Consider the following 23,627-nt stretch of genomic DNA (forward strand, 5'->3'; position numbering starts at 1 on the left):
CTGCTTTGGATTCTGTGTCTCCCTCTCTCTCTCCACCCCTCCCCTGCTCATGTGCTCGCTCTCTCTCTCTCTCTCTCTCTCTCTCTTGCTCTCGCTCTCACTCTCAAAAATAAATAAACATTAAAAAAGTTTAAACTTAAAACAGATATATTTTTTTAAAAAGGCAGTAGACAAAGCACAGCATGAATCACCCTCTATCCCCACACTCGTTCCACTTCCCTGCCCAGAGTTAGCACTGTGAATAGTCAAGAATGGCCCCCTTTGTATGTATTTTCATACATTTAAATATACATATGCACATGTACACTGGGAGAGGGGTTGTTTGTTTGCATAACTGAATGCATACTGCTTGTTCTGTTTACACTTTGTTTATTCTCCCACTCAGAGATGTATCTGAAAGATCTTTCCATGTCAGGACAGCTACACTGGACTTGTTCTTTTTAATGGCTACATAGTGCCCTGTGGTATGACTGTATCATAGTTGATTTAGTAGTTCCCTTGTGGAAGGATGGAAAGTTATTTTTACTCTTTATATTACATACTATGCTGTGGTGACTCTCGATCTGTCTATATACTGTTTGTGTTCAAAGGTTCTCTTTGAATCTTCCTGACTTTACCATCTTTTTTTAAAATTTTATTTTTTTAAATTTATATCCAAATTAGTTAGCATATAATGACTTTACCATCTTGAAAGCCAAAATGTTGGTTCCTATTCCTCAGCAAAGAATAAGCAAAGAAGGAATCTCTGGCCCTTCACTTCTTCTCTAGTAAACCTTGGATAAGCCATGTAACCTTAGCTGTCCTATCTACTAACATGTGCACAGCACTGTATATTCTATAACGATTTTGAATTTGAGTGTTAATAAAGAATAAGGTTGATTGGTGGCAGTTGTGGATGGCTTACTATGTGCCAGGAACAAACTTGAAGTTTTATAGTGTTTTTCTTGTTTAGTACTCACAAGTCTATAGGTTGATACTGTCCTTAGACCCCTTTAAGTAAAAAGCTGAAGCAGAATAAATTATTACTTGTCCAAGGTCACCCTCTAGTAAGTGGCAGAACAGAAGTCACTTCTGGGTCCATCATTGTGGTGTCTGGATACACCTGTTTATATTTTTTTAATGGTTATTGCTTTCTTTTGAGAGAGTGTGAGCCAAGGAGAGAGAGGGAGAGAGAGAATCCCAAGCAGCTCCATGCTCAGTGTGGAGCCCAAGGCAGGGCTTGATATCACAACTATGAGATCTTGACCTGAGCCAAAATCAAGAGTCGGACACTCAACCAATTGAGCCACCCAGGCACCCCTGGACACACCTGTTTAAAACAGAAGTCATGATGTTGACACAGGGAAAAGATCATTCATTCTTCTAAAAAAGTACTATTTTGAATCAGTACCAATACACAGGGTCCAATTATTATCAAGATTTTGAAAATAAACAGAGGGAACATTAGAAGCATCATATGCAGTGATGTAGAATGCACATCAGAAGACCTGGGTGTTATTCCCGGTCCTGCTGTCATAATTAGTTACTTATACTCTGTGGGCTTCCGTTTCCTAATCTCCTGAAGTGAGGCTGAAAATGGGGGAGGGGTGGCATGCTCCCCATAGATTTTTGTGGCTCTAAGTTTCTGTGATGCACTTTGTATTGACCCACGGTGTCATTTAGATCTCTTGGGTCTGTTGAGACATTGTGCTCAACAGTGTGGGGGACACAGGCTTAGGCTTTAAATGGCCCCAAAACTCCAGGCTTGGCTGTAGGAACTGATGGGTCAGATCATCCTTCTGGCAAGAAGTCTCTGGTGCAGCCAAGAGGTGGAGCCAGAAAGGGAAGCATGTCTTTGCCAAAAGCTGCTGCAGATGGAAGAGCCAGTCTGTCTGGGCAGCCCATGACTTTGAGAGGAGCCATTTGGCAACGTTGTTGGCAGGAGCTGCCTTGCAGCGTGAATGCTGGAGACTGTCCTGGGCTGGAGTGAATCAGGGATGCAGCAAAGGTGGCTGGTGGAACAAATAACCATCTGGTGAGCAGGGCACTGCTCATCTTGCTGCACTGACAGAGAAGAGCGAGTGCCAATTGGTGAGGCTGGGCTCTCGGTGACGTGATCTGACAGGCACACTAAAATGGCTCCCCTGCTGTTGTACACCCCACGGAGGGGGTTAGGAATCCCATGTGAACCTGTTCTTTCAGAAATCAGGAAGGCTCCAATCTCTTTGACTGTCATAGGAAAGGAAAGTCATCATGTCAAACAAAGTTGACTTTCTGTATTTATCACCAGCTGCTATGGCTGGTTGTGCTGGTGAATATGGTGAAATAAAAGTTCTTGTTGTCAAGCTTCGTTCCATCTATTTGGCAGGGGATACTCTGTCCTTCTCAAAGCTTCGGCGTCTGTGCTGCGTTTGCCTCTCAGTTACACCAGGTGGCTGAGGGGGTAGAATCAGACCCCACGTGGCTCTGGAATCACCTCCAGCAGTATTGATTCTGTGGCCTTGGACGGGTCACTCTGTCTCTGATGATTTCTTTTACTTACAAAATATGGCAGTGGTTGAAGCAACTTGCCCCTTGCTAGCATGCTATTATTTATATGCGAGAATTAAATACAAAAGAATCCCTCTCTTACTCCATGTACTTGGGACCAATGGTTGATGATCAATTGGAAGAACTAAGGCAGAAAAAAAAATTTTTAATGCTATTTTAAATTGCATTGCCTAATTTTGATAAAGAGTCTATTGAAGAATCAAGACTTCATCTTTGAATATGAGTCTGTTGACTGAGGCTTATATTTTTCTTAAACCACACCCAAAATTGCAAAGACCCTGTCTGAGTTTGGTTTCCTTGAGGCTGAATGACGGTATACACCTGAGAAGCAATCTTAGCACAGATCCTTCTAGATTTTTATGATTGTCCCCCATCTCTTCTGTCTACCATATTTAATTTGACAATTCTGTCACTTTTTGAAAGCATCCGACTTAGTTTTCATACGAAATAATCCTTTTCTTCCTTTCCACACCGTTCCTTCCATCACCTTCCATGATATTTGATTAAATAACAACTGTAACTGACATCAAGAGATATGGGAACAAACAGAACTGGCTTGGAGTAAACATGTATCTCAGCCAGAGGAAACAGGAGTATGCCTGTGTCCCAGGGATTAGCCTGCTAAGTTAGCTGTGTGTGTAGTGCATGTGAGTATAGAGTATAGAGGCCCGTTTTAGAGAGTCAGCTGAAGGCCTTTTTCATCCAGTCTGTTAAAAGGGCCTCTGTTTTAATTATGGTGAGGAGGAAGAGCCACCATGGACTGAGTGCTTCCAGTATACCAAGAATTGAGTTAAGTATGCTATGTATGTTCTACATGATGTACTACATATTATGCATGTATGTATATATTGTGCACTATATTGATGTGTATATATATATATATATATATATATATATATATATATATGATACAGATACGTGCATATGTGTGTGTGTCTGGATCATTTAATCCTCAGAGAAAACCTCAGAAGTATGTACAATTAAAGCTTAATTGAGTGAGACTTTAGGTCCTTTTCACCATTTCCCAATCCCCATTTCCCAGTGCAGAGCCTGGCAAATATCACTTCTTAGATGATTACTAAGGAAATACAGGGATAGGCTCCTATTCCACTGACAGTGAAACTGGGGCTTAGAATATTTGTGTGATCTCCCCAGGGTCAGTTGGCAAACTCAGGATTTAAAATGGTGGTGTGTCTGACACAAAAATGTACGTTCTTAAGAACAAATACAGAGATATTACAATAACCTTTTTTTACAAAACTCTCAGACATATGCTTTAGGTTAGAATAAACATCTAATAGGATAGTAATTTGGTATCATTTCCACTTTGCACAAGTATATAGATATTCTAGAACAGAAGTTGATAAACTTTCCTATAAAGAGCCAGTTAACAAACACTTTAGGTTTTGCCAACCATACAGTCTATGTCCCAGCTACTCAGCTCTGCCATTGCTGCTTATGGACATGGCTTTATTGTAGCGAAACTTGATTTACAAATTCAGGTGGTAGCCCATGCCTGGTAGTTTGCTGACCGCCCATTCTAAAGACAAAATTTGGAACCCATGAGAAATTAAAAAAACGTTGGTCTTCCAAGTCATTGGTGGCAGTAAGTGCTAGACAGAAGCTTTCCTGAATAGGAATGGCTTATGGTCAAAGCGGGGACTTGGTGGGATTCTGACAGGTGATGAGGAATGGCAAAGGCTGTCCTCATGGAGAAGGAGGTCTTGCATGACATTAGGCAAAAGTACGTGAGGAAAATGGCATGTTGTTTGAGGACATGAGCTAGAAGCTAGACACATAACAGACTGTTTAATAGCCCATTAGGAACCCTGCACATAACCACACCTCTTTTAGTGGTGTCCCACAGAGTTCATGCCGTAGTCATTAAAAAAAAATATTTATTATTGGTGCACCTGGGTGGCTGGTCAGTTAAGCATCTGACTTAAGCTCAGGTCATGACCTTGCGGTTCTTGAGTTCAATCCCCACTTCTGGCTCTGTCCTGACAGCTCAGAGCCTGGAGCCTGCTTCAGATTCTGTGTCTCCCTCTATCTGCCCTTCCCCCACTCATGCTCTGTCCCTCTTTCAAAAATAAACATTAGGGGCGCCTGGGTGGCTCAGTCGGTTGAGCGTCCGACTTCAGCTCAGGTCACGATCTCACGGTTCGGGAGTTCGAGCCCCGTGTCAGGCTCTGGGCTGATGGCTCAGAGCCTGGAGCCTGCTTCCGATTCTGTGTCTTCCTCTCTCTCTGCCCCTTCCCCATTCATGCTCTGTCTCTCTCTGTCTCAAAAATAAACATTAAAAAAATAAATAAATAAATAAATAAACGTTAAAAAATAAAAATATTATATACTAGGTACCATGCTAAAAATAGGAAAACAATAAAAAAACAAAGACCCTACCCTCATAGAACTTACATTCTGTTGGGGAGATATCCATGAAATAAACACAAATATAAGAATATGAATATAAATCTTATTAAATACTATGTAGAAAAAGTAAAAAGGCTGTGGGAACAAAATATATGCTCACTGATGAAAACATGAACTGTAAAGAAAAGTGTAATAAAGAAAACCGAATTTACCTCTAGTCCCAAACATAATCATTACAAATATTTTCATTGTATTCTCTTCCAGGCTGTGTGTGTGTGTGTGTGTGTGTGTGTGTGTGTGTGTGTGTGTGTGTGTGTGTGTCAAAGAAAAGAGAAAGGGATGGATTAATACTGGAATTATATGTAAAATGGTATCCTATCTGTTGTTTTGTTTTGGTTCCAAATAATACTGTGAGCATTCTTCCATAACATCTTATAGTTGAAACAGAATTCTGCCATTCACCTAATGCTTGAAGTGTAGATTATTTCCAATATTTTGCTGTAATAATTGTGTGATAAATAATTGCATGAATCGAAATCATCCCTAGTTATTTTCTTAGGGCAAGTTTCTAGAGTCCAGATTGCTGGGTTAAATGGTACACATAAATAAGTTTCTTGATAGGAACAATTAGGTTTCTAGATAGTATTAATAAAATGCTTTCTACAAAACTTGACCAAGGAAGACCTTTGCAGTTGCTGTGGCCCCTCGCACCATGTTTTGGTCTATATTTTGCCTCTGCCTCACATTGTCACAGTTTTCCAGAGGGAATTTGTGCAGGTGAAGATTAGAAAAAAATTGATAAAGATAGAACCATTGAACTTTAATTTTCTCCTTTGCCCTTGTCCTTCCCCAAAGCCCAAGTACTTTTACCCATTCTGAGAAGGGAGGCAATCTCAATTCTCAGCCACTACCATTAAATACATGGGTGAGTAGCTCGTTCCCTGGGATTTAGTTGCCCACCTATATTAACTAAAATGACATTCATGGTTCCAGGGCATCAGTTGTAGATAAGTATATGGAACCTGGTGACCCAGAAATGTTAATTTTCCTCAAACTGATAAGTAGGTGACTTCAAAGAAAGAGTGACCTACTATGACAACTAGCATAGTTGTTTAATGAGCTGGCCTCTCCTGGGGTTCAAATTTGTCATTTCTGAAAGCTGTGCTACCTTTTTACCCTGTTAATACCGTGTGTGGTTGAGTGCAACTTGAACTCAGATGAATATGAAGAAACTAAACTTTATCATTGGCTTAAGACTTGCAGACATCTCTAGTTTTCCTCCAAAAGTTCGGTGCATGATTTCATGGAATTGAAAAGTATAAATCTTAGAAACTACCAGTGGGATTTGATTTTTAGTGAGTGATTTTAGTCCCTTGTCAAAATATATGGGCTGTCTGCATTTCAGCAGTCACTGGAGATTATAGGTAGGAGTTGATTTGAGGTCTCAATCCATTTTGTTTGGAATTTGGGCATTTTTCTCCCTGTGAAGTATCTTGAGGTAGCGAACTGAGAATATTAAGTTCTTTGGAACGTTTTTTTTAATTTAAAATTTTTACAAAGTTTAAAGGATATATGGCTGGGTGGGTGGATGGATGGTCACTTAAATGGATAAAGATTTGTGATAGTCAATAGGGTATCCAGTTGCTTCCTCAGAGGACTAAGTATTCAAGCATCTTCTAGAAACATGAAGTTTCAATAATAATTTGGGATTGTAATATTAAAGTCTACCTCTCCTCTCCTTTCTCTTCTGCCTGGGAAGCTAGGGCAGGTGGGATGGGGTGAGAGAGTGAGTATTGATTAGGGCAACACAGATCCATGTGAGGATGCTTCCATGAATTCATCACTGGCACTAATTAAAAAAAAAAAAAAAAGAAAAAGAAATAGGACGGGGGTGGGAGGGAAATGGAGAAGAGCTGCCCTGAAACCCTGAGCCAACAGAAAAGACTGGGACAGTTCAGTGCTTCCGGCTGACATCTCTTACAGTGACCAATATCTAATCCCATCCTAGTTCTGTAGGATTAGCTGGATGAAACTAACATACTATGCTTTGAAAATCAGAGCTCTCTGGTCACTTGATAGGATGTAGGGGGAAGATTTTTGGTGCAGTGCCATGTGTGAATGAGGTGTATTTCCCTATAGGTTCTGTGACCCCTTTCAGGGTCAGAGATCAAAGACTTGCTGAGGTCTCCCCAGGACCTAAAGAACTCTGTGCACTGTGGTGAAAAAAAACCCAAAAGCAGTCTGATTATCATACTGTGCTTCTGCTGCCAGCATGCTTACTCAGTCCCTAAGCTTCCTCAGCACAATTTGAGATGGAAATTTTCTGATCAGAATTTTTCCTATAAGTCTTAGAAACTTGGATTTAAGCCCATTATGTGGGCTAGGTTTTTTCTTTTTCCAGTTATTTGACAAGCAGGTTGCTTTTGAATCACTCATTTGGACGGCCTTGATCTAGACATTGGTACGTGCTGAAAAGGCAAAACACTATTTTCCTACTTGTGCTTGGCCCTTTAAGAAGATTGGGCCATTGACCATTTTCTCCTGTGCTGTAAACCTTACCGTTTCCTGCCTGTCCCCTCATCTCCCAGCTTGCCTCCTAACTGATGTCCAAACCAACCATACGGGCTTGTGCTGCATCCTCAGTGCCCCCAGGCCATCCCTGCTCCCTGCTTCTGTATGCACCATTTCCCTTTTACTGGGACCTACATGGCCTGCTTTGAATCTTCATTTTCCTATGAATTTCTTTCTCAATTCCTTGAGTTTTTTAATCATAACAACAGTTCTGTGGTATGTAGGTATTATCCCCATTTCATGAATGTGGACACCAAAATCCAAGTTCAGGTAGCCCGCCAGAAAGAAGGGGGCCTGCACATTTTCTCTCCAGCTAGAAAGAAACTCCTGGAAGACATTCCTCACACCTTTACTTCCTTAGTTTATTCTATAGAGAACAGTGCAGTGATTTGCACACAGGTGCTTAGTAAGTGGTTTTGAACTTGATTTGAGTAGGAGAATAGATTGGTAATATCTCTGTAGTTAGGACAGCAGCCAGGTACATATTCTTTACTCAGGAGCTTAAACTTACAGCTCTATCCAGACATGTTCAAGCTAGATTCTCCTACCCCCAACTGGAATTTAAAGATGTGCTATATTGCAGCCACTTGGAAATTATACCAGCTAATTAAGAGCATAGCCTATTCTTTCACTCATTTGTTTGTTTATGTGTTTGTTTTTTTATTTTACTCTTTAACACTTCAGGCATTGATTGAGCAAATGAAACCTCATTCATGCTATCCAAGTTGGTATATGATGATATAACTATGAAAAAATATATAAAAGTTTATTAACATTGGGTTATAAGGGGAGGAGAGAAAAAATAAATACATAAATACATAAATAGGACTATTACAAAGTTGAAGGTAGCCACATCCATGATAAGAGGAGCATGTATAATATGATTCCTTTTCCATAAACTTCTGTGCGTGTACATAAAGAATTCCATGGAAAGAATGGCTAGTAGATTATTAATAATGGTTATCTCAGGCTGATGAAATCTTAATTCTTAATATTTATATTTTCTAATGTATGACAGTTTCAATATATACAAACATTGTTTACACAATAGAAACAATAAAGCTGTCATTATGGTGAAAAACAATTCATAGAGTATCTATTGGGTGCAAAGAACAAGACTGTGGGTATCAGTGTAATAAATACCTACCTGAGTTCTTCCTTTTACTTTGAAGTCAAATTAATAATTCTTCAGTTGAAAATCACTGTGAACCCTGGAAGAGTAGTGATAAGTGAAGACTAGTAACAGTCAAATTCTGTAATAAGAATTCCATTCAAGTTCTCTTACCTATAGGTCTGTGTGAAAGGGCTTTGGCAATGGAATTGGTCCTTAGGTTCAGAGCCACTGTGGTCTTGTGGTCCTGTGTCTAGGTTGAAATAGTAAAGGTAAGATGATCTCTCTGACCTCAGCCAATCGTTTCATAACGGGGCTAGGAAAGGCTCTGGATGAGTCCGTGAAAATCTGCTGCAGTTATGGAAAAGCCATCTTAGAAAAAATGTCCTAGAGCCTGCAGGTCAGAGCCAGCCCCTCTGCACATGAAAGATCTTGCAATCTGTGTTTATTGACACAGAAATTGGTTTTAATTATCCTGAAGGAATTCCTGGCATGTTTTTCCAAAGGCAGTCTTTAAATGCTTAATCAGTGGATTTCTGATGACCAGACCCTACTGGAGAGGTCTGCATATGGCGGCAGTTGGTCAAGTGTAGTATATTCCAGTGTGGCTGCTAGTGATGGATTATAGGTATGTTTTGTCAGAGAAATGTAGGCCTGAAAATCCCAACATCCACCCATGAAATGATGCTGGCTTTGGAAAGTATGGTATGTTTTATGTCTGAGAAGCCTCGGTTTCCTTCCCAGCCATTGATATGGTCTAAGCAACCTCCATAACCTCTGTTTTTGGTGTCCTGAAAGTAAATTGCTCTAGAGCCGGAGTTTAGGCAATCAATCAGTCAGCTTCACAGCCCCACAACTAGTGACTTGAAAGGAGGAACATGCCTTCCCAAGTATGGATCCAAGGAAAATATACATTCCTAATCTTTGCTTTGGCTTTACCCATTTGTGTTGACCTACAAAATATTTTAAGAAAAGAACTGTAAAAGGAAACGGAGCATGATGGTGTCACATCACAAAGCCATTTTAATCTTTCTGATACCTTGAGGGGAAACCAGGGTCCAAGATAAACATAAAAGCACCAAAGGAATTGTTTCCTTTTCACCTCTTTGCTCTTGCATCTCTAGGTTGAATCCTCCCACTAAGAGTATAAAAATAGTCTATAGTGTTGCATACTATCTTTGATTCATGTCTCCACGTGTAACTCCAGATGGAATCTCCTTTTTTTCTCCTTGCTTAAAAATGTCCTTCACACTATCCCCTTTCACTGCTGTTTCAACTAATATACATAGAGGCCAAATTCTACTCTCTCATGTAGACATGCAAAAGAGATTAAGTCAGCACCTTGAAATTGGAATAGGAACCCAAAGGCATCTTTGGCAAGATACATTGAGCCTCCCTTTGAGCTGCTGAGAGTGTCTCTGTCCTGTGTGTAGTGACATAATGGTTTGGTGGTGATCCTTTTTGCTTGCACGGGAAGGTTTCTCAGGCTATTTCATGCTGACCTTCACTGATCTGGAGATTTGCCAAGCTTATGGGGAAGTAAGGCCAATGGAAACGAGTCCCTCTTAACCATCACAACAACTGAGCAAACAGTTCCACAGATGTCCTTGGTACAGCTGATGACTATCATGTTTAAACAGTCCCTCTTCCTCTTGTCTTTTAATTTAGTGTGTAAGCTAACTTGGGTTAGCCAGGTTGATAGGTTAGTGGCCAAATTTTAGCCAAGGAAAGAGTTGCATAAAATAGTAATGCCATCTTACACCTGTGAAGGGGCTTTGTATTTCTACAAAAGGATTTTCACAGCTCTTGTTCACTCTGCACAGAAAAATTGGAGAATGAGTTTATTTCTCATTTCCTCAGTACAAAAACTGAAATTTAGTGGAATTAACTTGCCCATGATCACATACCTGGTGTGTGGTGGAGACAAAATGGAAGTGCAGAGACTCTGATCCCTGAAACAGAGCTTTTCCCATGATGTTACAACACTAAATCAACTTCCACTGAACTCCCAACTGGATGAAATTTTGCATTCTTGGGAAAAAGTGTTCATTGTTGCTGATTATCTCTGCAAGATGTTGGCCACCTACATCCTTAGCACAAGGTTATTTGGGGGAGCAACTTGGTATGTCATTGGGTGTGGGGTTTGTCTCATTTCCTTTTTTTAAAAAAGTTTTTGTTTTTTTATTTTGAGAGAATGAGTGGGGGAAAGGCAGAGAGAGAAGGAGACAGAAAATCCCATGCAGGCTCCACACTATCAGTGCAGAGCCCAATGCGGGGGGAGAACCCATGAACTGTGAGATCATGATCTGAGCTGAAATCAAGAGTTGGACCCTTAACAAACTGAGCCACTCAGGCACCCTGGGTATGTCTCATTTCTAAGGTCATTCATTGTTACTATTCCAAATGGAAGGGTGTTGAGGCCACTCTCTTCCTTGGAAGCCCCAGAGAGCTGGAGTTTGTGTGTCTAAAGATGTGGAGAAGGCAGTAGACTTAATTTTGTTTCAATACTGCATACTACACCCAAATATATAACTCTTGAATATCTGCCATTTAGAGCAAGTGAGAAAATAGATAAGAAAGAATGGATGAATTATCACTGACACCATTCTTATCCCTGGAAACATAAGGGTAGTGAAGCTCCATTTACAGAGTGATTTTTTACATGCTTATGTGTACTTCTTTTGCTTCATTTCCATTTAAATATGTGAGCAATGAATTCTTTATTAAGATGGGCTTATTACTTAAGTCCTTGAACCATAATTGCCCATATGGAAAATTGGGACAGTACTAGTAACTATCTTCTGTGGTTGTTATAAGGATTAGTGAAATGGTACAGTGGTTAGTTCAGTACCTGGCATAGATTAAACATTGAATAAGTGGTTGTTTGGCTCTCTTGAGTATTTCTAGAAGCCCTAACTGGTCATAAGTATTATTTGCACTGTACATTCTTTCTCTTTCCAAATCCCTAGAGTTTAGGCTTATACTAAAAATTATGCTTAACCAGTGGAGAACACTGACTCTGGAAACCACTAGGTTTGTATTCTGGCTCCATCACTTGCCGCTCTGTGAGCTTGGGCACGTGGTTTATCCTTCCTAAGCACAGTTGCCTCCTCTATAAAATACAGATAACAATGCTTAATTTCCCAAGGTTGCTGTGAGTATTAAATATGACAGTGTATGTGATGTACTCAGGATAATTCCAGGTGCATGGTGTGCAGTAACTGCTAAATAATGTTAGGTTGTATTTACATTAATATTAGTTCATTCATCTGTATCCTAAAAGAGAATCATTACTGTCACAAGGTGGTTGTTTTCATTACAAAACAGTGGAGGAAATAACACTCTAACCTTAATCTTTGATCCAGTACCAGATCTGGATGGTGGTGATTTATCTCTTTTAAATAATAGATATAATCTCATATAATAATATATGGAACCTTTGAGAGTCTAAGCCAAACTGCTGCTCTTTTCTGAACATGAAATAAAACACTGGGAAATGAAAACCCATTATCTACTCTATGTACCATCAATAGGATGGTTTTTAAAGGTAATAGCATTGAGATACTAAAAATTAATGATAATAAGTTAATTATAAATTTCTCTTTCTATATTAGTGGTATTCTGAAGCTTCTTTTTAAGGCTTAATTTTGTTGTTTTTTTAAAAATCTTGTAGCTTTAGTTTAGAACTTCTTGTATTGTCTTATTCATAGATTCTCTTGGAGAGAAGGGAGGCTCTTCTAACCAGTGACACCAACCAGTTCCTGTTGATGAATACGTCCAGTTGCTTAAAAGTTATGTGTACCAGAGCAGTCTTTTTTTTTTTAACCCATTGCTTTTAGCCCTACACTGTGAAGCTTTGTATCCTAGTGTACATGATCCCTCTTGAAGTACATGAAGGCTACTCCCCTAACACGGCCCCAGTCTCCTCAAAACTCCTTATATGCCTTCTGCCTTCTGTTTTCAACATTAATGCTTATTAGAATCACCTGAAGTGTCTGTTAATTGCATATTGCTAGGCTCCTCCCAGAGTTTCTAAATAAATAATACTGGGAAAGAGCCAAAAAATTTGCTTTCTAGTGGTGGCCCAGCTAGAGCCACTGCTGCTAGTTGAAAGAAAGCAACTCTTTGAGAACCCCGGGTCTGCAAAACCCAAAGACAGCCCACTTCCAGGTGAGAAGGCTGAAGCATAGAGAGTTTTTATAGTGTGGCTATGTTACCATATTAGCCCTGATTTTGACGTACGAGGAGTAACCTCAAAGAGGCTATAGTGGGGGCTTGGGGAGTGTGTAATGCACCTGTATATAACCAAAAATTGAAGCATCACTACCTCCTGGAGTCTGGATCTGAACCCCCTGTTTGTCACAGGAGCCAAGGGAGAACCCAAGACAGAGAATAGTGGCACAATAATGAAGCATGAACTATCCAGATGAAAGCACCTATGGAAATAAAGGTATTAGTATTACTATTTATACCTACTGTTCTTAATAAAATAGCAACATGGAAGTGTCGAACAGTTCCATTTGCTTAAAAGTGGTTCTGGGGGCTCTAATCAGTTCCTTCACATATTAAAAAGAAAGTATAGATAGTAAGCACTGTTGGACTTACTGTTTTAAGAACTAAGAACATGTTTTGATGAAATGTGTTGTTCGTACACAGCAATAACAAGTAATGACTGGTTATAAAATTACCAGGAAAGAGGTGTGGCTCTGTATGAATGGACCCTGCTGTATAAGATGCTAATAGTGTATGTAGAGCAAGCTAGAGAACCAGACAGATACATTAACTGCTCTAACAGAGAAAAATGGTTGGCTCAGTAGGTGAAGAAAGAGACAAGAGCTTCTTAGTTTGTGTATAATGAAGAATGAATGGCCTTACTAAATGATAATTTTTTTTAAAAAATTTTAATGTTTATTTATTTTTGAGAGAGAGGCAGAGAATTAGCAGGGGAGGGACAGAGAAAGAAAGGGAGACCCCGAATCCGAAGCAGGCTCCAGGCTCTGAGCTGTCAGCACAGAGCCCGACATGGGGCTTGAACCCACCAGGAGATCATGACCTGAGCTGAAGTCAGATGCTTAACTGCCTGAGCCACCCACGTGCCCCCTAAATGATAATTTTGAATTAGAAGGGAAATCTAGACATGACAATTTGGGAAAAACAGTAACTTCTTACCTGTATTAAATGCTTGAAGGTCCTATTCGTATAAGTAGGAGTCATCCCACATGATTGGGATGAAGTAGCAGGAAAGCTTTTCTGCTAGCTTTGTTTTATTCATTTCTTGAAACTATGTGGTGAGACTGTTGAGCTTTACAGCCTCCTCATTTGACTGTGTTTCAGGGCCCTGGGCAATAACATCTTACATAAGAACTCTAACTGTTACTGAAAAAAAAGAATCATCAGAATTCTCTCTTGAGGTGGAGTTTGTAACAGAGATAGATAACAACTGTGAGTCAGATTGAAGAGTAAGACCTTTAAGAAATGGTATGGGGAAAGAATAGTTTCCAGATAAACATTTACTCTAGGAAAATGAAATGAAAATGTGGTCAAAGACTTAAAGGGAGGGGCGCCTGTGTGGCTCACTTGGTTGAGTGTTCGACTTTGACTCAGACCATGACCTTGCGATTTGTGGGTTTGAGCTCCACATAGGGCTCTGTGCTGACAGCTCAGAGCCTGGAGCCTGCTTTGGATTCTTTGTCTCCCTCTCCCTCTGTCCCTCCGCTGCTTGCACTCTCTGTCTCTCAACAATAAATAAACGTCAAAAAAAAAAAAAAAAAGACTTAAAGGGAGAAAAAAAAAATAAGGAGCAGATGTGTGTGTGTATTTATATATGTATATACGTTTATGTATATTCTCCGTCGGCTTATAGATAAGGGTCAGGCTTTGGTGTCCCAAGGGAATCATGCGGCCTTCATGTTACCCTATATAGACTCTGGACAGGTTCTTAATGTGCTTTTTTATATAAGAGAAGAGGCTTTGTTTTCATATAATACCTTGGGGTGTTTGTGATCGGAGGTGGGGTTGAACTCTTTCCTTGCTAGAGAAAGATTCTCCACTTTTCTGTCTGACCTATTTTAATAAACAGTTTATATCTGTTGTAATTTCAATGTGCCTTTCTTACATTCCTGGTTACATACATAGCAACCAGGTAACCTTTTCAGTATGTTCTGATATGGTTTTGACCTGCGGTCTGAGTTTCATTGGATTTGGCCTCAGTTGCTGCTTTAATGAAATAAGACTAGACGGACTTCAAATGGGTTTCCCTGGAGCTGTCAACCTTGATGCCCTCCTTGCCTCCTCCAAGAGGAAAGGGAGGGGAGGGATTGAAATATTTGTGGTTTGGTCATGTTTTTCTGACCTGTGTCGTATCAGCTTAAAATTTCCAAAAGCACAAGAGCAGCAAGTGGGAAAGAGACAGTTCATAGTCAGAATTTAAAGAGCTTGTTGGGGGGTGCCTGGGTGGCTCAGTCGGTTTGGTGTCCGGCTTCGGCCCAGGTCATGATCTTGCGGTTTGTGGGTTCGAGCCCCGTGTCGGTCTCTGTGCTGACAGCTCAGAGCCTGGAGCCTGCTTCGGATTCTGGGTTTCCCTGTCTCTCTGCCCCCACCCCCAACACCTCACACTCTGTCTCTTTTTCCTTCAAAAATAAATAAACATTAAAAAAAATTTTAAAGAGCTTGTTGGGAGAGAGACTGCTTTTCACCGCACCTCATCAAGTCCAACTGTTTCTGAAAAATCCTTTCGAAGTACAAAGGCAGTGCCCTTTTCCAAATGCTGAGGGATTGTGGCTAAGCCTTGTTCATAGCTCTGTGATTGAGTGTGAGGTATAAAATGAATGAATGTGCTTGTGTTAACATAATGTAAGCATCACTTCAAGGGTTTTTTTTTTTTTTTTTTCACAAGTTCAGCTACTTTCTTCAGAAATGGAATCCATTAAAATTCAGTTAAGGTTGCCTTGAGTTTTCATCATGAGGCTAAGGTTATTTAACAGCAGTGTAAGGGCATAAAGCCATCTACGACTATCTGACTTCCCAAACGGTGCTCCGCTGGGAAACAATACTGTTGTATGTAGCAGCAGAGTGGTTTGAAAGGAGGCTGCCATATAACCTTTCATTGATTAAGTATTTATTGAGCACTTAGGTGCCCAGGGCTGAACTCTGCATTGGGATACAGAGGGGTAGTACACACACCTGGACTCTTCCCTTCAGGAACTTACAGACCAGTAGGGACACAGGACAACAAGTAAATACAATGCAGTATGAGACGTCCTGTGATGGGGATGTACAAGGGACTGTGAGATGATGTAAGAGGACTCAGTGGAGAGCTCATGAAGAAAGACATGGTCTTCTGAGGCCTGGAGGCTGAGGAGAGGGAGTCAGATGATATGAGGAAGAATGAAAAGTGTCCCCATGTAGGGACAGTGGTGTGACCAGAAGATAACGGGTTCATCCTACCTGAGTTACTTAGCAGTTGGGTGACTTCAGGGAAAAGTCCGTCTTGACATATGATATTTGTCTTTCTCTAATTTCGCTTAGTGTAATACACTCTAGCTACATCCATGTTGTTGCAAATGTCATGATTTCATTCTTTTTGATCACCGATTAATACTGCATTGTATATAAATACCACATCTTCTTTATCCATTTATCTCTTGATGGACATTTGGACTCTTTCCATACTTTGGCTATTGTTGATAGTGCTGCTATAAACAATGGGGTGCATGTGCCCCTCTGAAACAGCATACCTGTATCTCTTGGATAAATACCTAGTAGTGCGATTGCTGGGTCATAGGGTAGTTCTATTTTTAATTTTTTGAGGAACCTGCATACTGTTTTCCGGAGTGGCTGCACCAGTTTGCATTTCCACCAGCAAGTGCAAAAGGATTCCTCCTTCTCCGCATCCTTGGCAACATCTGTGGTTGCCTGAGTTGTTAATTTCAGCCATTCTGAATGGTGTGAGGTGGTATCTCATTGTGGTTTGGATAACTCATTTGAAAGAGCTTTTTAAACTGCATAGGATGCTAGAGTGTCCTTGTACATGTTGAGCTGAAGCATGAGTCATGTGCTCGGTAGTGAGCCTAGAATAAAAAATAAAAATGGCTTCGGCAGCATATGGCTGCCATTGCTTGCCTTGTTAGCAACTCCTCTCATTCTATGGCCTTTGCACATTCATAGCCAAACATGGTCTTCCCTGGGGGACATTTTTTGAAGCAACAAAACCGTAGATAACATGGACCATAGATTTGCTCCCAAATAGCAATTGGTATGTTAGAAAGTCCTCAGATGTTTCTGAGATCGTTCGTCTCTGTTAATCACTTCATGCCCCTCTGTGACTGCTTAACACAAGATGAAGTGGAGGCTTGGCAATGATCCAGTTCAAGTGTCTTGGCTTTTCGTATGGATAATCCAAAGCCTCAAGTGGACTTTTTAAAATTCTGGACCACCTAGTTGATGTGTGAGTGGATGTACTATATGCATATATATATGTCCACTTCCATACAATGCAAGTAATGTATTAATAAACCTTCATTTCATTGCATTAATAACTCATATGATAAAAAGAATATATATATGTATATATATATGTGTGTGTGTGTGTGTGTGTGTATTCTCTACCCTGCCTCCCCTTTTTTTGCCATATAGATTTTGTTCCTGTCCCTTGATATTTCTGACAATCCCCAATGTGCTCCTTGCTCTTACCTGTACTCTAATCAGCCACTGTGCTATGAATTTAGGACTGCCTGTACTGGTACCACACAAACAGGGTTGTGTTGCTGGCCAGTACAACATTAGCTGTCATTGAGAATAATTGAAAATGTTCAGAGAGGTGGTTGCTTACTCTTTGGGCCCAAAGAGCCTGTCTGCACTACAAAGGGAATGGCTAGTTCAACAGTGAACCAAAATAATGAATTCTTCTGCATCACAGTTCAATTGCAGAGGCTAATTGTTAGTTTGTTTTTAGTCCCACTTGAGGCCTGATAACGGGGTTTCCCTTTGGAAGCTTGATTGAGCTGGTGTGCGAGGCAAGACTGTAATTCAGATATACCAGTGAAATGCAAACAGTTCTGTGTATTAATGGTCACTAATGACCTGTAATGAAGCTATGATTTGTTAGGTTAAAAACAAAGATGCAATTAGTTTATTTGTTCAGGAGTGTAAACAGAAGAATTTATCAATCTGCTGATTGTTCTTCTCCATTGAAGACAATAGGCTACAGCATTAGTCCTGAGCGGTGGCTCCTCAGAGCTGCCATTTGTCTGTTCTGAGATTCTCCCAGCTTCCTGACCAACCACTTAGGAGTCCAAGGCCTTGGTCAAAAGGAAACGAAAGGGATACTGTTCTTGGGATCCTTTCTCTGTGGCTTTTCCTCTTGATAAGCCAACCACTTCAATATTAGCTTTTATCTTTCCTCTCCACTATGGTCCCATGCTTCAACTAACTAATTTTCTCAAAGTGTCATCCTTCATCCAGCAATATTTAACCCATAGTTATTGAGGACCAGTTATGCTGCCAACACTGTCCTAGGTCTCAAGGCTTATAATCCTTATGAAGAGAGTCTTGATTCAGTCTGTGTCAACTTTACTATCTCTCCATCCATGTCTTTAAGATTTCTGTGCCACTAACTACTTCTTGAATTACTTATCACTAAAACCAAATGAAAAACCTCTTGCCATGAAATAGATGCTCTGTTGAGATATACATCTTAGAGGATAAGGCACTCTGATCTTTTGGGATACATCAAAACTGGCAGTAGAGATTTTGGGGGAGTATAGCAACTCCTCAGAAAAGATACACCTTGTGTTTTCCCTAGTCATTTATTTAAATAGAGGGAGTGAATACATTTAAATCCTTATGGGAGACCGTGACATTAAAATGTAGAATCCTCTAATCACTTGTCAGGTGAAAACTCTGTGATCTACTTGATATCACAGAGCAGTAATGATGTAGGTTACCCCAATGAGACATTTGGATTGCTTAAGATCATGCTGAAACAGTGGAAATTATGTCACTCACATATAACATGACTTCTTCCTTATCAGCCTCACACTAATCTGAAATGACTATCAATCTGTGTTGGCTGTCTGCTTCCACTTGGGGCAAGCACCTTGGGTCTCTTGCTCAGTGGGGTCTAACACAGTGACTGGCATGTAATAAATATGCTCAGTAAATATTTGTTGAGTGAAAAACAGACACAATGATTAGAGTCTGAAAACCAATGGTAGCATTTGGAATATTGTGAAATAAATCAAAATTACTTGATAAAAATAATCTTAAGTATTAGTATATAATAAGCGCCATAGCTGACCTTTTCTGGGCAGGGTTGTTTTTTCACATCCCGTTAATGTCCACTTCCATACAATGCATGTAATGTATTAATAAACATTCATTTCATTGCATTAATAACTCATATGATAAAAAGGACCTCCTGTTTTTGTAGAAGCTACTAAAGCCTAGCAGAGTGTATTTCCTATACTCATCACACGGGTGACCCACCGAATTTCTGCTGTGAAATGACATATTCTTCAGAGTCTAAAGAGGAGCCTTAATGTTCACGAAAGCCTTAGCAGTAGCATGGGTGAATGCACTGGTCACTTTTCATTTGTTGATTCAGTGCATACTTTATTGGGCCCTTAGCATGTGCCAGGCATGGGGTTAGGTGCCAGGGATATGGAGTAAGAGCCCCTCTGGGGAAATACATTAATCAAGAATAATAAAGATGATTAGACAGTTGTAGCTGTGACAGGCACTGTAAAGGAAGAGTTTGTGGTACTGGGAGAGTGTGTAAAAGGCTTTTGGACCCAGACAGGGAAAGCTTCCCTGGTGAAGGGGTGATAGAATTAAATCCTAATGCCACAGTAGCAGTTGGCTGTGGAGGGATGACGCTGGTAGAGAGAACTACATGGACAAGGGCCCTATAGCAGTAGCACAGAGAGAGTGTGTGTCCAGGCAAGTGAATGATGCCCCATGTGGCTTGAGTTCCCACAGGACTGGCATTAGAAGACGTATCTTGCAGAGAGCCTTGAAGGAGTAAGAGGACTTTATTATTATTATTTTTTATCCTACGAATAAAGAAAAGCAGTAAAATGTTTAAATGTAGGACTATGAGGAGCAACAACCACATTTGTGTTTCAAAAAGATCATTGTGGCTGCAGTATAAAGAACAGATTGGAAATGCTCCAGAATAGATTTAAGGAGACGAGTGATTTGTTCATATGAAACTGACACAGAATCTACATAACATATGCCCATGTGAGGCAGTTCCCGGGTAAAGCACGTACCCTTCCAAGAGATTTGAGATGTGCTTCTCCGTGGTATAATAGAGACTTCTTCACTTTTCCTCTGTGTCATGCACACACACTTACCCAGACATAAATTAGCATCATTAATGCAGAGTGTCACATTAGAGCCCATTCCCCTTCTAGCTGATGCACTACTGTAGCACCTTCGCCTTTGTACTTTACCCTTCACCTTCAAAGGCTGTTCTCAGGTCTTATTTTCCTTCCAGAAGTGTGAGATTGGTTTTTCTGCTGTGCTATTAGAGTGATCCTCCACTTAGAGTCTAATCTGCCGTGGCTTTGTGCCTGTTTGTCAGGAACTTCGAGAATATATTAAGACATTATACAGGGTGGAAGCTCTGTTTTGACAATGATTATGCCTATTAGCTATTTTAATAAATGTAAATTGCTGTGGGGAAACAAACCATTTTATGCCACTTGAATCCCTTTCAAGGAAGCCTGAATCCTTTTTGCGTAGCTTAGATGCATTGCTGTCATTTTCCCTTCACAGAGTTGAATAAACACACTTAAATCAGACCTTTGTTATGCACCCTCTTACACTGTTGCCCTAATAAATCGTTGTGATTTTAGTCTTTGAAATCTCTATTGGGTAGCGTTTGCAAATTTATCTGTATTCCCTTCCAGAATTGAAATTATGGGGATCGCAAGTCCACGTGTGCACTCTATGTGCCAAGCATTACACTTGGGATATCACAATGAATTAAGGCACTACTGCTGTCTTTAAAAAGCTTACAATCATTTCTGATTGCTGGATCAAGAATAGGAGGTTAGATGGTCCATGTGGTGACAAATTGGAGTTGGAGACATCAGAACTCATCTTGAACTTCATAGAGAAATACCTGATTATGTAAAGAAACATTTATAAATGTGTGTATGCATGAGCTTATGTACATATACTTATTTCTTTGTCATTTGAGAAAGCCTAAAAAATGACACCCCAGTAGCAACAGTTACAACTAGCACCCACATCTTGATTTCTAAAACCATTGTCCAATGAAAGGAACCAGGAATCCTTCCAGATATGTGTGATTCTGGGACTAAGGAAAGAAATCTACAAGATGAGGCTAGAGCCTTTTTTAGTGCCAAAATGTAAGGAAGTGCTTGAAAAAAAAATACACTGATGGGAATATGTCAAAGGGACACAGGAGCCCAAGTGAAAAAGTTTCCAATGTCTCTAGTGGAATAATTTTAGCAAAAAAAAAAAAAAAAAAAAAAAAAAAAAAAGAAAAGAAAAGAAAAAAGAAAAGAAGTATTAGATTATAAACCAAAGTACAAAATAAATATCCATGAATACGTACTGATGTTAGTAAATAATTGAATAAATTAATCAAGCAGAGAGGAAAATCTCCCATGCAGAGCTCCAAATAAATTATATACATGACCCAGCCTCAAGGAACATAGCAAATGGGTGTATCTGTCTACTCTTCCCCAAGAGTGGGCATGTAGAGACTGCTATCAAAAGAGTACAGATTGGAAGAGAGGTCTGGAAGAGTAAACTTACAGAAAAGAAACCTGACCGACACTATTTCAGTTAGATGGTGAAGGTCCATATGAGTACTCATTAAGTCATGTTGATAGTAGATCGCTGTGATGTAATGAAAATGGCGCTGTACCTCTGGGATCTTTATTTATGAGAGAAACATCGGACAAATTACAGTAGAGAGACCTGCTACAATATACCTGACCATGTTCTTCAACACTGTCAAAGACACTAAAGGCAAGGGAAGTCTGAGAAACTGCCACAAACAAGCAGGGCCAAAGGAAACCTGACAGCTAAGTGTAATGTAGTGTTCTAGATGGGATTTTAAAACAGAAAAAGGACATTAGGTAAAAACTGAGGGAATATGAATTAAACTATGAGGTTTAGTTAATAACACTTGTGGTTCATTAATTATAACATGTTTATAATAGCAGAAAGTCTGCAGGACGTACATGGGAATTCTCTGTGCTATCTGTTGACTTTTTCTGTTAGTCTAAAACTGTTTTTAAAAATTAAAGACTGTGAAGCTTATAGTCTAGTAAGTGAGTAGGCAATTGTAAGACACAGTGGGGGGGGGCGGTATATAGGGTCATTGGGAGAAACATAAAGGGGCTTCTAACCGGTCTTTCAAATCCTGGCTTGACCATTTGGGACAAATTACTCAACTCTTCGGATCTTCTGTTTCATCTTCTCTAAAATAGTGATAGAACCTGCCATGAGTCCATATAGGCTGTGAGATCAACTGCAGGAGCTCAAGCCTCCAGCTACAAGATGGGTGATTTACTAAACCTATCTGGGCATTAGTTCCTCATCAGTAAACAGGATACTGTAACTCAGAGTGTTGTCCTGGGGTCTTTGATCATGTACATGAAGAGCTTGGAACAAGTCCTGGCACCCTGTGCTACATTAACGTAAGCTTCCGTCTTCTCACAGGTTTATGGTGGAGACTCAATGGGATGATCACAGAGAGTGCTTAGCACATGATGTTGTAAGCCCTCTGTTGGTGGTGGTGGTGGTGAGGGGGGCAGTGGCAGCAAGGGAAAGTTTCCTGGAGGCCAGGAGACTCTCTTTCCATGAATCCTACACAGTGGCTTTCCCTGACTCTAAACTGAGAACAGAATAAGAGCTGACCAGATAAAAGGAAGGTGATGGGTGTGGGATATAGCAGAAGGAACAAAGTTTCCCAAGCCAAAGGAAGCATGGCACCTTTCCATAATTTCAAAGAGTTCAGAATAGCTGGAATGTGGAGCCTAAGGAGGAGGAAGAGGAGAAGTAAGCAAGACCAGCATTATGTCTAGAATTGAAGGCTGAAATAAGGATTTGGACTTTGTCCTGGGGTCAGTATAAGACTTGTACAATCACTCTGGTTGTTATTTACAAAAAATGCATTGGAGATGGAACACCAGTTAGGAAGTGAATTCAGTTGTACAGGTGAGAGATCATGGTGGCCAAGTTTATGGTAGTGACTCTGGAAGTAGGATTAAAGAATGTGAAGGCTAACAATAGGACAAATACTGATCATACAATTTTGTGGAGATATCTTTCTGCCTAGGAGTCAGTATGTAATACCTGTACAGTTTCTTAATATCTGCCTAAGATTAAAAATACTGTAGGATGATAATATGAATGTAAGGCAGTGACTTTGAAACTTACACATATTTTCCACCCCAAGTATATACCATCATAGAGAGTTAAAAAAAATTAAAAAAACCATAAGCACGTAACAATCAGATTAATTCTGGAGTGCTCTAGACTAGCATCATCCTATAGAAATATAGTACAAACCATATGTGTAACTTAATTTTCTAGTAGTTACAGTAAAAAAAATGTGAAATTAATTTTAATAATACATTTAATCCAATTTATTGAAAAGTTATTTCAACATGTGATGGAGATAAAAATTATACATTAGATATTTATATTTTTCTTACATTGTCTGCAAAACTTGGTGGGTATTTTGCACTTAGGATACACCCAATTCATACTAGCCTCATTTCAAGTGTGCAAAAGTCATATATGGCTAGTGGCTATTGTATTGGACAGCACAGGTCTAAGGCTTCCAAACTCTTAGAAAATGTTTTTGGCTTTACACTTGCTGGAGAAATATTTTTTAAACAAGTTAGTCAACATTTCTACTTTCATGCATGCACATGCCAACAAACTTTAGTCTACATACTCAAAAACCTGTTTCTTTCACTCATGTTTTCACTAACTGCCCAGTATATGTTAGTTGGATACCTATTCTATCAGCCCTGGCTACGATTTACCCACTGGTGTT

The 23,627-nt window shown here is 39.9% G+C and overlaps 1 protein-coding gene across 10 annotated transcripts in view; it reads left to right on the forward strand.

Annotated features, from left to right (window-relative positions):
- The window catches only part of PPP2R2B (protein phosphatase 2 regulatory subunit Bbeta), a 509,803-nt gene that overhangs the window by 247,504 nt on the left and 238,672 nt on the right, over positions 1-23,627 (forward strand). For 3 of the 10 annotated variants that reach the window (XM_053907367.1, XM_019414216.2, XM_019414217.2), the window contains one exon: positions 12,947-13,031. The exons of the other annotated variants lie outside the window; for them this stretch is intronic. In XM_053907367.1, coding sequence (XP_053763342.1) covers positions 12,995-13,031 — 37 coding nt within the window. In that variant the 5' untranslated portion in view covers positions 12,947-12,994. The remainder of the gene's footprint in view (positions 1-12,946; positions 13,032-23,627) is intronic. 10 annotated transcript variants of the gene reach the window in all.

This window comes from Panthera pardus, unplaced genomic scaffold (assembly GCF_024362965.1).
Source record: "Panthera pardus isolate Hobbes unplaced genomic scaffold, ASM2436296v1 HiC_scaffold_2, whole genome shotgun sequence".
In the NCBI taxonomy this organism is placed as follows: domain Eukaryota; kingdom Metazoa; phylum Chordata; class Mammalia; order Carnivora; family Felidae; genus Panthera; species Panthera pardus.